Source organism: Pipistrellus kuhlii, unplaced genomic scaffold (genome assembly GCF_014108245.1).
Source record: "Pipistrellus kuhlii isolate mPipKuh1 unplaced genomic scaffold, mPipKuh1.p scaffold_m20_p_1, whole genome shotgun sequence".
Classification (NCBI taxonomy): domain Eukaryota; kingdom Metazoa; phylum Chordata; class Mammalia; order Chiroptera; family Vespertilionidae; genus Pipistrellus; species Pipistrellus kuhlii.
Window position 1 is genome coordinate 40,369,573 of NW_023425404.1, and position 16,519 is coordinate 40,386,091.

Sequence of the window (16,519 nt, forward strand, 5' to 3'; positions counted from 1 at the left end):
TGTCAGAAATCACCCCATTTGGTAACACAGTTCAACTTATAAAACTGCCAAGTTCTCATTGGCTAAGGAAAATAGCTCTCTTAGGAGAGAAGCCTTATTGTGGGGAGAGAGAGAGGAAGAAAGAAGTACCTATACCATAATATCTTTTATATAGCAGCTTGTAATCATGCTACCAAGAAGAAATGATCCTGTTCTTGAAATGACCACAGAATTACAAGTTTAGAAGGACTGGAAATTTGTTTATCCACTGCACTTAAATCTTTAGCCATGAAGAAAAAAAGTGTAGAAGTCTTACAGAGATGTAGGAATTCTTTCTATATCTTGAATATGGGTCCTTTGTTAGATAGGTGCTTTAAAAGTATATTGACTCCCAGGAGTGTAGCTTGTCTAATTTTTTGAAACCTATGCCTTTTTTTCCCCTCTTATTTATTGATTGGGGCTGGGGAAGGGAGAGAGATGTCTTAATCCAGTATCTTTTCTTTTTTCTTTTTAAAAAAAATATATTTTTTATTGATTTTTCACAGAGAGGAAGGGAGAGAGATAGAGAGCCAGAAACATCGATGAGAGAGAAACATCGACCAGCTGCCTCTTGCACACCCCCCACCGGGGATGTGCCCGCAACCAACGTACATGCCCCTGACCGGAATCGAACCTGGGACCCTTCAGTCCGCAGACCGACTCTCTACCACTGAGCCAAATCGGTTCCGGCTTAATCCTGTACCTTTTCAAGTAAACTTTAAAATTATCTTATCAATGTCTTTTAAAATTTATTCCTAATACATTTTATTAGGTACCTTATTAGGTATCTTAACTTTTTTAGATGCTACTATAAATACCACTTCTTTTCTTTAAAAAACAACAACACACAATGGTTCTTTGCACCCAATAAAATGTTCAGAACCTAAGTGTACTACTCATTTTTAAATGCATATCAATACACAAGACATTTCCATTACCTTGGAAATGGGGACTCCCTCCTCTTATTGGCAACCACTAATTTGAATTTTATGAACACATGACAGTTTTCCCTATTACAGATGTTCATACAAAGGGAGTCACACAGTGAAACTTGGCCTCTTTCACTCAGTACAACATTGAGATAATTAGATCATTCCACTTTATTGCGGAATACATCCAGTGTGAGAACGTAACAGGTCGTTTGCTTTCCTGTTGGTGGACAGTTTGGTTGTTTTCAGTTTTAGGCTACAACGAATAAACTGCTACAAACATTTTTGATGAAAGGTTTTGTGAACGTTTTTGCTTCTCTTCGATAAGTACTTGGGAGTAAAACTGCTGAGTCATACGTGTATGAGTTATCTAATTTTACGAGAAACTGCCAAACAGTTTTCTAAAGTCAATGTACCATCTCACAGTCCCACCAGCAAGGTTTCATCTTTTTATTTTAGCTATTCAGGTAGCTGTGTACTGGTACGCCACTGTGGTTTTAATTTTCACGTGCCCCATAGCTAAAAATGTGGAGCTTTTGTTTATGTGCAGATTGCCCATTTGTGTTTCTTTTGTCAAGTGTCTGCTCAAGTGTTTTGTCCATTTAAAAAAACGGGTTTTGTATTACTTGTCAGGAATCACTGTACATATAATACCTTTGTCAGGTATATGTGTCCCAAATACCTACTCCTTCTCTGTGGCTTCTCTTTTCATTTTTAAAAAAATATATATTTTATTGATTTTTTACAGAGAGGAAGGGAGAAGGATAGAGAGCTAGAAATGTCGACGAGAGAGAAACAATGACCAGCCGCCTCTTGCACCCCCCCCACTGGGGATGTGCCTGCAACCAACGTACATGCCCCTGACCGGAATCGAACCTGGGACCTTTCGGTCCACAGACTGACGCTCTACCACTGAGCCAAACCAGTTTCGGCATCTTTTCATTTTCTTGACATTCTTTTTAGATAAACACAGTTCCAAATTTTTATTAAGTTCAATGTATCAAGTTTTCTTTTATGTTTTCTGCTTTCTATGTCTTCCTTAAGAAATTTTTATTTACCCTTAAGTGGAAAAGATATTCATTCATATTTTCCCTAGCAACCTTATTATTTTAGTTTACATTAAGTCCATGATCTATCTCAAATTTATGTTTGTATATGGTGTAAGGTAGTATTGCGATTTAAAAATACTGACATACAGTTGTTTCAGCACCAGAGGTTAAAGAGTATTTCTTTTCTCACTAAATTATGGGGTTGCTCTTACCAGACATCATTTACAATACAGCTGTGGGTCTCTTTCTGAACTCTATTAGATTCCATGACCTATTTGTCTATTTTTATATAAGAATACCACACTGTCTTGATTAGTATTGCTTTGTAGTAAATCTTGAAGTCAGCTAACATAAGTCCTTCCTCCTTTCTTATTTTCAAAATTATTTTGTCTTAATCCTGTACCTTTTCAAGTAAACTTTAAAACTATCTTATCAATGTCTATAAGACCCTGCTGGAATTCTGATTGGGGCTACATTAAACCTCTAGCTCAATGGAACTAAGATCTTAATGGTTCTGTGTGTTCCAGTTCATGAATATAGCCTATCTCTTTATTTATTTAGATCTTAATTTCTCTCAACACTTCAGTCATCCTTCCATACCTATGTTTTCAGTTCCTGATATTTTAGTTATCCATGATCAATCACAGTCTGAAAAATATTAAATGAAAAATTCCAGAAATAAACAATTCATAAATTTTGGATTGTGTGTCGTCCTAATAAATACATGATGATATTTCACGCTGACCATAAAGCAACCATAAAGTTGCTTGTAATGTATGTATCATCAGGTAGCCTAAGACTATGCCATAATGCCTACTGTCAATCATCTCATCACACAGGCATTTTATCATTTCACATCATCACAACATATTTCCTGCCCCTTTATCTGCAGGAAATATGTTCCAATGAGTGCCTGAAACAGTGTTTAATAGCAAACCCATTTTATATATATATATATATATATATATATATATATATCCCCCCCCCTATAAATACATACCTTTCCATTTGAAAAATTTTTTTATGGCTTCTCTTTGGCATATCTGGATTGCTAGTATAACTACTCTTCACTACTCTTGTGGTTTGGGGCCATTGTTGAGTAAAATAAGGATTACTTGAATACAATCTGATAACCATAAGGGCTACAATGTAATGTGTGGGTACATATATAGAATAGCTACAATGGACAAAATATACACTATAATCTTATCCAATAAACAAACATGTAAATTGACCATACCGCCTCTACGCCCACCAGCCAATCAGGAGTGATATGCAAATTAACCCAACAAAGATGTTGGTTAATTTGCATACACAGGCACCAGAGTGATCCGAGGTGGGTGGAATTCAGGCGTTCCATTTCACCTCTGGTCTCTCAGGGTCTCTGGGCAGTGTGGGAAGGCGGGGCCAGAGCAGAAAGAGGCGGCTCCAGGGCTGGGCCGGAGTGGAAAGGCGGTGCTGGCAGCCAGGGAAAGGAAGGCCCATTCTAGCACAAATCTTCGTGCATCAGGCTTCTAGTATTTTATAGTTTTGTTTTTTGAAGTCTTACAATTTTTAAATTCAATTTATCCCTCAGTATTTTATGCTTTTTTGATATGATTATAAATGGTATTATTGTGTTAATTTCATTTTTTAATCTTTCATTGATAGTGTACAGAAATTGGAGTTTTTAAATTGGCTTTATATCCTGACACAGCTAAAAGTACTTATTATTCCCAGTAGTACATAGGCTTTCCCATGTACACAAATGTCATCTGCAAATTCAGCTTAACGAATACCTTTCCAATTTTTTAAAAAAATATATTTTATTGATTTTGTACAGAAAGGGAGAGAGATAGTTAGAAACATCGATGAGAGAGAGTCATCGATCAGCTGCCTCTCGCACACCCCCTACTGTAGATATGCCCGCCAAGGTACATGCCCTTGACTGGAATCAAACCCGGGTCCCCTCAGTCCCCAAGCCAAGGCTCTATCCACTGAGCCAAACCGGTTTCGGCTCCTTTCCAATTTTCATGTCTTCTTTTTCTTGCTTTATTACACCGGCCAGGACATAAAATTCAAGTAACAATAGTGGAAATTCTTGTGTTGTTCCAAATATTAGGAGGAACACTACTAGTTTTTCATCATTAAGTAAACTCTCAGCTATAGACCTTCCATGAATGACTGATCAAACTAAGGAAGTTGTTTTCTATGCTTTATTTGTTGAGAGATTTCATTATGATATTTGAATTTGTCAAATATCTTTTCTACATCTATGGAAAAATATTGTTTTATTAATTCTGTTAATGTGGTAAAATGAATTACTGATTTTGAAATGTTAAGCCAAACTTTCATTTTTCTGGTATAAAAAAATGAGTTGTTGCTCACCTCATAAAATGAGCTACAAGGGTGTTCCCTCCTCCTCTGTTTTTGAATACAGTATGTATAAAATTGTTTGTTTTCTCCCCTCTTAAGCATTTGGAAGAATTCATCAGTGAAACCATATGACTCTCAAGTTTTCTTTGTGGGAAAGTGTTTGAAATAAACCTCTCTTCCATTCTACTGGTAATGTGGGTTCTTTCCCCCTCTTTCCAATACTCTTTTGTCTTAATCAGTCTAGCTAGAAGTTATTAATTTTATAGATCTTTTCAACCACATTTTGGCTTTGTTAATTCTTCTATTATGTGTATAATATTACATTGGTTTCTGCTTTTATTTGTGTTATTTTCTCCATTCTACTTACTTTGTGTTTCCTTTTCTAACTTCTTAGAGCAGAACCTCAGGTCATGCACTATAGAAATGCTTTGTAAATACAAGCATTTACTGCTATACCTTTTCTTCCGAGCACTGCCTTACCTGGCCAACAAATTTTGTTATATAACATGTTATTATAATTCAGTTAAAATTACCTTTGAAATTCTCTTGTGATTTCCTTTTTAGGACCATATGTTATTTGGACATGGGCTTTTAAATTCCAGAATTTTGTTGTTATTCTAGATATCTTACTGATATCTCATTTAATTACAATATTTTGGGATTTCAAAACTTTTCAATATATTGACACTAATTTTATAAACCAGCTTATGGTTAAATTCTGTTGAATGTAACATATGCCCTTGAGAATAATTTATATTCTTCAGTTGTTGGGAATAGAGTTCTATAAAATATCAATTAGATCAAGGTAGTTGACAGTTCATTCAGTGCTAAGTTTTTGTCTACTTATTCTGGCAACTGCTGATTTATTCAAATCTATAATTATAATTTGGAATTTGTTTATTTCTCTCTTTAATTCTGTCAATTTGGCTTCATTTATTTTGAAGCTCTGTTACTAGGTATATGCACACTTATTAATGTTCTCCTGATGTACTGACTCATCATTTTATCATTATCTAATGTCTGCATATAAGATTGGCTAAAATAAAAAAAGAGGATGGTAAAGAAACAAATGGTATGGGGTAAATTTCCAAATGAAATGTTAATTGAGTTTTTAAAGTTAACTAATTTTCTCAAGGATAAACTATCTGAACTCTGATGAAACTTAAATCTCTTTGGAAAAAAACAAGACCCTTTTCTAGGTTTGAACACATTGAATAAACATATACAATCTACTTACATATACAATCTACTTAAATACTTAAGAGGTCTCAATGAGAAACTATTATAATGATAAAAGAATTTTTCAGTTTATTATAGTTTTAAAAGTATTATACCTATCCTATATAATAAAAGCCTAATATGCAAATTGACCATCACTCTAACACACAAGATGGCTGCCCCCATGTAGTCAAAGATGGTCACCCCCATGTAGACACAAGATGGCAACCACAAGATGGCCAGCAGGGTAGGGCAGGTGGGATGGACCAACCCTGCAAGGGAGGGGGTAACCAGACCTGCAGGGGAGGACAGTTAGGAGCAACCAGGTCAGCAATGTAGGGCAGTTAGGGGCAATTGGATAGGCAGAAGAGGGCAGTCAGGGGTGACCAGGCCTGCAAGGAAGGGTAGTTAGGGAGAATCAGGCCTGCAGGGGAGGGAAGTTAGGGGCAATCAGGGGAGGGCAGTTAGGGGTGACTGGGCCAGTAGGGGAGCAGTTAGGCATCAATCAGGCTGGCAGGGGAGTGGTTAGGGGGTGATCAGGCTGGCAGGCAGCAGCAGTTAGGGGCAATCAGGCAGAGGCAGGTGAGCAGTTAGGAGCTAACAGTCCTGGATTGTGAGAGGGATATCCAACTGCCCATTTAGGCCTGATACCAGTCGGACATCCCTTGAGGGGTCCCAGACTGGAGAGGGTGCAAGCTGGGCTGAGGGACACTCTGCTCCCTGGGCATGAATTTTGTGTATCGGGCCTCTAGTTATTAATAAAAATGTTGGCTTCTATGCTCTGTGCTGAATCAATTTAAAAAAATTCAATTGCAGAATGATCTATCAGTACTTCCAGTAATACCGCCAGCCCAGTTTCCTTTTAATGGCTCATCAGTTATATGATTGCCATGAAGGTAATATGAGATTCATTTAGCAACATATTATTACATCATCTTAAGATGAAGTAAGGCCCATCAGGCATTATTAAATTAGCCTGGATTTTATAGTATGTCAGCAGCATTTTATGTACATTAATAGCAGAGTTAATGTTCCTTGGGGGGATTTTGTTAAGGAAAATGATTTCTAAGTGGTGTTAGATATAATTTTTTAGTCATTATTTGTATTTTTTTGTATCATCATTGTATGGTTAAAACTGTTAATGTAATTTGTGAAAAGGTAAGACAAAATGGCAACCAATTAGTTTTTTTCTTCTCTGACCCATTATAATAAATACTGTTTGGAATACAGGTACTTTTTGGATGGGTGCACTATACCTCTTTTAACTATTGAATTTCCTGAGCTTACTACTTAGGCCTCAAATCAGTTGGTGCCATCCACAATAATTTCTCCTACAAAATGCAGCATAGTCAGAGGTAGGTAGCAAACATAAATAACAAAGCCACCGTTCCTTCCATAGTAAGGAATCCCTGTGCTGGTTTTCAGAGTCCTCATTTTCAGTGAGGGCATTTGTTCTAGCTGCAGTATAATCTTCCTTCCTCTGGGCTGAATTCTGGGCTTCCTCTCTGGGACTCATGCACTGCTTCTGTGAATTCATAAACAAATCTTTCCCTCACTTGAATACATTTACATTTTCTTATATATAGAAATATTATTTTATATTTTATACATTCTAGTAACCTTATCTTTTCCACACAGGCCTACCTAATCTCTCCAATAGGTTATAAACAACTGTTAAACAGCAATCTTAAAGTTTCTTTTTTTCATTCTCCTTATGTGTTTATACTTAATGTATACAGAGGAATCAGGTTTCTCAAAGCATAACCCCCACCCATATCCATTAGATCACTTGGGACACTTGTTAAAAAATACAAATTCCCAGGCCCCGCCTGGATCAAACAAGTTAAAATGGAAGGATGGTATGGGGACAGACTAGGAATCTAAGGGATTCTTATGATAAAGTATAGCTACATCATAGTTAAAAACATCAAGCATGAGTTTATGTTTACCACTTGATAAATGTATGGCCTTAAGCAAATTACCTAACCCCATTTACTTATCTGCAAATGGGTATTGTTAAAATATTAAATCTGTTCATGTTGTGGGGTTAGTGCTCAATAGTAAGTGGTAGCAATTGTTATTACAGTTCTATGCACATATATTTAAAATAAATGTGTTTTGTTGTTTTTTAAATCCTCACCTAAGGATATATTAGGCGGGGGGAGGGAGGGAGCATCAGTTGGTTGCCTCTGTAAGTGCCCTGACAGGGGATCAAACCAGAAACCTAGGTGTATAGGCCGATACTACCACCAACTGAGCCACCTGGCCAAGGCTAAAATAAATGTTTGTTTGTTTTGTATATGAGAATTAAATCTGGTATAAACACACATTAATCCTTGGCAGAAACTGTTAAGATTCACCTTGGTGAAATTGGTGAATTATATAAATAGAGATTACCACTGTTTTTAACTAAACAGCAATACCTTTGCCAAGAGAGTATTCAAACTTGTTAATACAGGCATTAACTACGATTTATTGATGCAGCTGTAGTTTTTAAAAGCTTGCAATAGCTTTTTTGTTAAGTTTAGCAGTAATGTGAACATTACACAAGTGGCTATCAAAGTTTTTGGTCCATTAAAAATAATATTAAGGGCTCAAATAGCTTTTGTTTGTGGGTTATATGAGCTGAAAACTCTGAAAAATATTCATTTACTTTGTAAAATGTACATGGAAGCAAAAATGCTAATTCTATTTTTCAAATGAGGAGATCAATGCAGAAATAGGATTTAAGATTAAATGATATTTCTTATAACCATAGGCTCTAACTTGTAGAGATTGGAATTGAACTTAAGTCTTCTGACTCTGAATGGCACAATTATGGGATGTGTATGAAATAGAGTAATATTGTTAGTATGACTTAAAATTGGCTCACATGCCCATGTCTGAACTTAGGGTGGATCTGCATGCAGACAGCAGAAAACAAATTGAACATATCCTGCCTTTCCTTTCTAAACCTTTTGGCTTGATTCTGATGGGAATCTGTAGTGAACTGAGTTCAGGATTCTCAGACTAAAGACATGGGGGGAGAGCTGAGAAGATGACCATTATTTGATACAAAACATGCTAGGGAATGTGCAAGAACTGAAAAAAAATTTTCATCTAAAGAGACTCTAGAAAGAGTAAAATTTTATTAGATGTAGGACTGAAATGAAAATATTTCCAATGTTAATAAAGTTAACACTGGGTTTTCAAGCTACACAGAGCAACTATATGCTCTTCATGTAATGCATTAGTAGCTTTCTTTTTATGAGGAAATATGCAAAAATCATTTTCAGAAACTATAAGCATTTTGGAAAGAGGAAGGAAGATAATGGCTCTGCTGCTTCCAATTAAAATGAATATTAGTTTTAAAAATCTGTGATGCTAGAGAAAGGCTGTTTGATGAATTGGGGAAGGGAAACCATTTAAGCAGGGGGAGCACAAAAAAATATGTTCATTTGCCAAAAACACAAAACAGTCACAAATTAAAAACACAAATAATGGTAAAATAAATTGAATACATTTTTACACCTTCCATTAGAGCATTTATTTATGTATTAAAAATGATCTCACAGCCTTTGTAATTATTAAACTTACTTGACAGCCTGGTAATCCAGTGTCTCTGCTGTACAGGGAAAATGAGCCTCTCTCTGATGTTTTTCCTGTAAAACAAAGACAATAACTTATATAAAACCCTCATTTGTTGACAGGATTCAACTTCTAGACCATTCATGATAATAATGTGATCTGGAAGTACAGAAAATTAGAAACAAGAAGATAAAATCCAGTAAGTAAAATTTTAAGCACTTATTATCATTCTAGTAAGCTTAACAGTCAAATCCTGACTTTCTACATGTAATAGTATGTATTTTATTAAATGCTTTCTTTCATTGTAAAACATTAAAAAATATTCAAAAGAATGGACATCTATATAGTCAATGTAGTCAACAGTATTATACATGTACCCACTAGTGAGAATTATTTTTTCCCTTATTTGCTTCAGATTGAACATTTCTCCCTCTCTCCTTCTGTCTTTCAGAAATTAAAACAGTATAAGACAGCTCAAATCTCACCCAGGCCCCAAGGTAACCATTATCATAAAGTTGGTGTACATGATTCCCATGAATATTTTAAACTTTTAAATATATATATATTCACTCAAGCAATATACATTACTGTTTGTGTTTAATACATTTAAACAGATGAGATTACACGGTATCTAGTTTTGAAATTTGCATTTTTGTGCAATATTATATTTTTGAGATATATGTTAGCAGACACCTAGTTCGTTCATTTTTACAGTTATAAAATGTCACACTATACAATAAAGTCAGAGTTGGTCTATTCTTCTACTGAAAAATAGATTATTTTTACCTCTTTGTTACCATGAAGAGTGCTGAAATAAATATCCTTGCACAAGTGTCATACATACACATAAGAGTTTCTCCAGAATAGACACAAAGAAATGGAACTGCTGGGTTAAAAGATGTACACTTTCAACTTTCCCTTACTATTCTCTGAAGTAATCATGCCACTTTATATTCTCCCCAGAAATGTTAAGAATTCCTGTTAGGACTATATCTGTCTTTCAAAAGTCAAATGGCCAAGTGTCAGGAACGGTATGGGCCAGCTCTAGAGGGAGATCAGATGTCTCACAATACTGATGATTAACAGCAGTGTTCTGACTCATTTGCTTTTTAAAACAATGGAATTTAAGTATGTTCAGGAAAGTGAGTCATATGTAGAATTTTATACAATATAATTAACTAAACAGTCCTTGACAAACAGACATGTTGCTTAATAAGATTTCTGCAGGGATCACAGTTTAGCGTTAATATCAAAGAAGACACAAACAATGACATGGCAGACTAATTCTTGTTCTCCATCCCAAGGTAAAAGTAACAACATAATTAAATCTGACAAGTTACCCAAAATATTGAGGTTACATGAACTTTACCATAATTGTATACTGTATTAGTTATTAGCCTATGATTGTACAAAAATGCAGTTTATTTAAAAAATTCCACACATACATGGATTGTCAAAATTGTCTACTAATATAGTACATAATAATAATAAAAAAAAGACTTGGAGACATATGGACTGTCATAAAATACAAATGTAAGACATGCCACAGTGGCCAATTCATGTAGAAAGCTTACAACCCTAAATTTGACACCTACTGCACTTTAGGTATAACAAACAATTATTGTATCAACAAGGTAATTATTAGAAAATACATTAATAATTAAATGTACAATTCTGAGCCCATTGGGATTATTACAGCATACATCTTAAGAAGCACTATTACAGATGAAGCACATGTTCAGGTAATGATAATACAAAAATGCAGATTTATGACAACAGGTTAATTAATGTGATCTATTGGCCTCACATTCTCACCATAAATAAGTTCTACATAAAGAATTTTACTTTGAAAAATATACATATGAAATAAAAAAATATGATAACTGTTTAAGGATATATCCTTTATATCTAAGAATTCTTTTAAGAGTCAATGTGATATCTTGGGATTTTGGACACTACTCTTTTACTCTAGGAATCTGACCTCACAAAATTATTAAAAAGATTGTTTGCAATTTTGACACATTTTCCTCCCCATGTCTTATCAAAATGGATCAGGAACCCTGCTGGACCAAGAAGATGGCAGAAACTGAAGGGAAAATGCCAACTCAGAAAGACTGACAGACTACTGGGAAAAAATAAAGAAAAACTATACTTATGGTTTGGAGGTATTACCTTATCAATTAAATAAATTAAGTAAGTTTATGAGGTATTAAAAATAAGCAAATCATTAAGAAAATGCTGCCTTGGGATACCTCATAAAAACCAATTGTACAGTACCTAGGTCATAATTTAAGATTTTAAATGACTAGAAAGTTTTATAATTTTTGCCTCTTTGCTTTTATGACCTACTATGAGAAGAACTGAGTTGATGCCAAATCCTGATCAGAAATATTATCCCCCAACTATTTTTATTGTTTCTTTGAGAAAATAAGGTTCACTTTATAAGATTATCTCCATACAAATTTGGCAGCCATCATTAACAGTTTCTTCCCTTCAGTTAAAAATAATCATGTCTCATATCTTTGGCAGAAAGAATTGGAAGACTACATTAACATTTAAACAAACACAGTACTATAAAGAAAAACAACAACAAAAAATGGCTCTATCAATGGTTTGTCAGTCACCACAATGTACTAACAACTAATTTTTGGTTGAAAAACACACTAAGCCCTTTCTACTTGGCAAATTCCTTTTCCTGAAACATTATTCAAACAACTACTAAAGACTTAAAGTTAAGTAACAACTTAAGGACTGTTATATTTTCACTCACATATACTAGTAAAACAGTATTTTCTATAGACCTCAATCTATTGGCTGGAAAAACCTACCCTATAATACTCTCGTGATAGTAAGTGTTCTTTTGCTACTGATTCAAAATAATGTTTTTATGAAAAAATGGCCAGATAGCCAAAACCTGTTTGGCTCAATGAAAAGAGCGTCGGCTTGGGAACTGAAGGGTCCCGGGTTCGATTCCGGTCAAGGGCATGTACCTTGGTTGCGGGCATATCCCCGGTAGGGGGTGTGCAAGAGGCAGCTGATCAGTGACTCTCTCTCATCGATGTTTCTAACTCTCTCTCTCTCTTCCTCTCTGTACAAAATCAATAAAATATATTTTTTTAAAAATGGCCAGACAGATGTATTCTGGAAGATATAGCTGGCTCAGTATTTATTTCTGCAGCAGTACAGTGACTACCTGAAAATTTCCTGCAAACTAAAATATATTACTTTCAATGAATTATATACTATTTAAGAAAGTATTATTGACTTCATGAGTAACAGCACAATTAGACCAGTTTCCCTATTTATCTGATAGCTAATATTACTTCAATGTTCATCTTTGTAAGGCATATTGATTTGCATTCATTAACTGAAATTCACAATCTATTATATAAAAAAATCCATGTGCTACATTTTAAGTGGATAGCATTAGACTGTTTGTTTGTTTGTTTGTTTTAATACAATAAAGGCTTAACCTAAAAAAAGAATTCCTGGGTGTTTCAAAAAAGTTATCTAGGTCAACTTTACTATATTTCAAAATGATATATTTCAATAAACAAATCATGAAAGCTTTACCATATTTAGTTCTCAGAGAAACAATATGAAATCCTTATACAGGCAAATCTAAATATTTGTATACAAATCTAAATTTCATCACAGTTCTATGAACAGTCTTTAGCCTCCTTTGCCGTGGGTATCTTTGAAACTCATTTTTTATCCTAAGTTCAGAGAAGCTTTTCCTCTCTCTCTCTCTCTCTCTCTCTCTCTCTCTTTCTCTCTCTCTCTTTCTCTGTGTGTGTGTGTGTGTGTGTGTGTGTGGTGTGTGTGTGTGAAAGGTTTACTACAATTTGAATCATACTAACCACTTGGAGAAACATAAAATACCATCCTACAAAGTGGGCAAATCTGTAATGCCATTGGGTATATCAGAGCGGAGACTTAGTAATTCTGATTACTGGATTCATCTCTTGGCTCTTGACTCTCTCTCACTGAGTGAACTGGGCAGTTAAAAGTCCCTTAGCATTAGTGGTCTCACTCACTCTTAGAAAAATCAACTCAGTAACATGCACCCCACACACGCCTGCAGTTTAATTAAAGCTTATAATGTACTTGGAAATTCTTGTAAGAAAGAACCTAGGCCAATACTAACCTTTAGAATTACAGACTACATTTTGGTAACAATCTGCTCAAATTTACAGGAAAAAAAACAACAACAACAAAAACCTCTAAAAGGATTTCAATACAACAGACTATTTTTTAAAGGAAAGAAGAGAGAAAGGTTTTTTTTTGTTTTGTTTTGTTGTGTTTTTTTTTTTAACATAAATGCCTGCCTATTTTCTTTGCAACAATTTGTTTAAGTATTATTGGCTAACACTTGTGCCAAGCACACTGCTGGCTACATTGAAGATATTTAAATATCTAGTGCCAACAAGCACAGCTGCTGGACTCTCTATGCCTTTCTCTTGTTCACTCCATGCCAAATTACTCACACAGCTATGAAAGATGAGGCTGAAGCATAGGAAAATGCCAAGTGTGAGTGAGATTAGTAATAAACCAGAGGATCACTATAGAGGTCAGTGATTAGCAAGTTCCCAGTTGTAATCACTTTTCTAACCCAGCCTTTATCTCATCACTTATTCCATCTTAACTCTCACAAACTTCCTGTGACCTACAGGTATCAAAACTGTAAGCAGCTATGTAATTTCCAATAATTTCTGCAAAGTTGCTTAAGCACCAATAAAATATGTTATTATCCTTGACAAGAGCACAGAGTCAGACCTGGGCAATCTGAACAGACTTTAGAAATGACTTCTTGAGACTAAAACCTAAGACAAAGTAGTCCAGGAAGCAAACATGAACCTATCCAGTTACTTTTCACCATGCTCTCCACCCTTCCTCGTAAAATCAGACTCACATTAAATATAAACAGAGGAAGATGAGAAGGTTTATATTATACAAAACAGTTTGCCTTTCAGCCATCCGAATGGCCAGAGAGAACAATTAAAATGCAAATTTCAGTATGACAAATTGAGGTGGGTGGGATGTTAGAAATTAATGAACAGAGTAAGATACATTTTTATCAAATTTAGTCATTTATCAAAACTTTCTGGACCACTTTATGGTCCAATTGTGCCACATATAGAATATATAACAAGGTCTTCATTATAGGTAGCTCAAAATCTAAACTCTACTTCTCTGAGACAGTTTATTTTATAACTGCATTTTCTAAACTGTCCCTGAAATCACACATACATCTATATTGCATTGTTGCTTTTCCTTAGGTTCAGAATTTAAGTATGTTTTCTCACTTAATGTCTCTATATTTCTCCAACCAAATTGTTTAGAACTCAGAAACAAAGACATGTCATTTTTTATAGCAATCCAACAGATTATAGAACTAGGAATCATCTCCTCATCTTGGCTGTATTTCAGGAGAACATGCTAAATGCATATTCTCTAAAAATAATAAAGTAACCTTTATATCACAATGTTTTTTATTCCATTCTTAAATAAAAACAATTTGAAATAATTCAACTGATGCTTTACAACTTTCTAGGGATTAAATAAATTGAGCCAATTCGTCAATACTTTAATCTTGACTACTCCCTTACTTATCCCCTGCAAAATCAGATAAAAATCAGATCATCAAATAATTTGGCTGGGAGAAGACAGGAAAACATATTACCAAATTATCTTTGTAATCACACACTTAAATAATCTATTCCTTCTGATGTATTGTTTCAACCAAATTCTTGTATGACTGCTTCTCTGAAAAATTTCTTGCTTTATAAAATAATAAATAGAACATAAAATTTATTTTTATTAATTCCCATCATTTTCCCACATCTTTCTATAGTTTGGCTGTTTAATTTAAACCACAACCTTACCAGGCAAGGTCAGTATCTGAGTCTGTTTTTTATATGGCACCCGGGGCCCAGAAGGCAGATGCCACTTGTTCAGAGAACACTGATCTGGAATTCTAGACTTGTTTTGTTTGTGTGCCAGGAACAGATTCTACTCCAACGCTCTATCTATGGCACACAGCCATGTGGAAGCAGAGAGACAGTTTAACAGAACTGTTCTCTAAAATAGAGGATAATAAATGATTGTTAATTAGCTAGTTTCCCTTGACAATAAGAACTGGAACAGAAAGAAAGGAACTAGTCAATGGAACTGCTACCATTCACCGACTATCTGGTCAGAAACAGTGATTGGAATCAAACAAGCAGGGAGAGTCGGGAGGACCTACTCCTGTCTGTGTGAACTAGCTGTGTGACATAAACAAATCACTCAACTTCCCCAGGCCTCAGTTTCTTACTTGGAGAATGGGTTATGGTGGGACAAGATTGAATTAGATGATATCTGTTTTAATATCCCATGAAATTGATACCTCATTTATTTTGCTATTCATCAAGCATCCCCTCCTAACAGAATGCAAATTTGGGCACTGCCAGTAGTAAAAGAAAAAGACAGCTACTAAAAATGTAGGGACTTTTGGAATGACAATGTGCCCTTAAAAAAAAATGAAGTATATAAGCAGCTCATCATACATTTCTCTACTACACTATGAAATATTTAACTATGAATATGGAATGGTGAATACAACAAATTGAAGTTAATGGACACAGAATTACCAGGACTTCGTTCTACCCACATTAAATGTTAATAAAATTTCTTACTGGAATGCAACACCCTCCACCTATATAATGTAGAAAGATAGGGCTCTTTGTATACCATAGAAAATATAAAATGAAGAGCAATTGAAAAGAAACTACTCTATTTTATTGAAAAGATGAAGAAAGACCAAAAGAGTGTCTTAAATCCCCTTTGTGGTCTATTAAGATTTAAATAAGATTCTGAACAAAAACAGATTTAGAGACAGAGAAACATCGATCAGAACGTCAAATCTCAGGGAAGGTAGGGGAGGGTGAGGGTAAGAGGAAAGAGCTCAACCAAAGGACTTGTATGCATGCATATAAGCCTAACCAATGGACACAGACAACAGAGGGGTGAGGGCATGAAGGGGGGGGGGGGTTGTAGAGTAATGGAGGAATAAGGACAGATATGTAATACATTAATAAAGAAATTTTTTAAAAAAGAAAAAAAATTCTTGCTACATAATAGGTACTCTGAGGGTAAAATACAAGACATTTAGTCTTCATTGCGTGGCTTCCAGTATTGGAATTTACTGCCATCTTGTCTACCTTTGCAGTTTGAAAACAGGTAAAGGCTTGCCTCAAGTTTTCCCTGGGTTATAATCCAAAGTTAATTTGTGAGTCAAGCATAACTCAAAATGACTTTTTAAAATACCAATTCATTATATAAAACTACGTAAGTCAATTTAAGTCACAGTATGTCTGTTTAAAATATCTGCTTAAGGAAAAA

At 34.8% G+C, this 16,519-nt stretch overlaps 1 protein-coding gene across 7 annotated transcripts in view; it reads right to left on the reverse strand.

Annotated features, from left to right (window-relative positions):
* The window catches only part of TCF12 (transcription factor 12), a 307,685-nt gene that overhangs the window by 105,395 nt on the left and 185,771 nt on the right, over positions 1-16,519 (reverse strand). For all 7 annotated transcript variants that reach the window (XM_036440877.2, XM_045582229.1, XM_036440845.2 and 4 more), the window contains one exon: positions 9,146-9,210. In XM_036440877.2, coding sequence (XP_036296770.1) covers positions 9,146-9,210 — 65 coding nt within the window. Of the gene's footprint in view, positions 1-9,145; positions 9,211-16,519 lie in introns of those variants that run through there.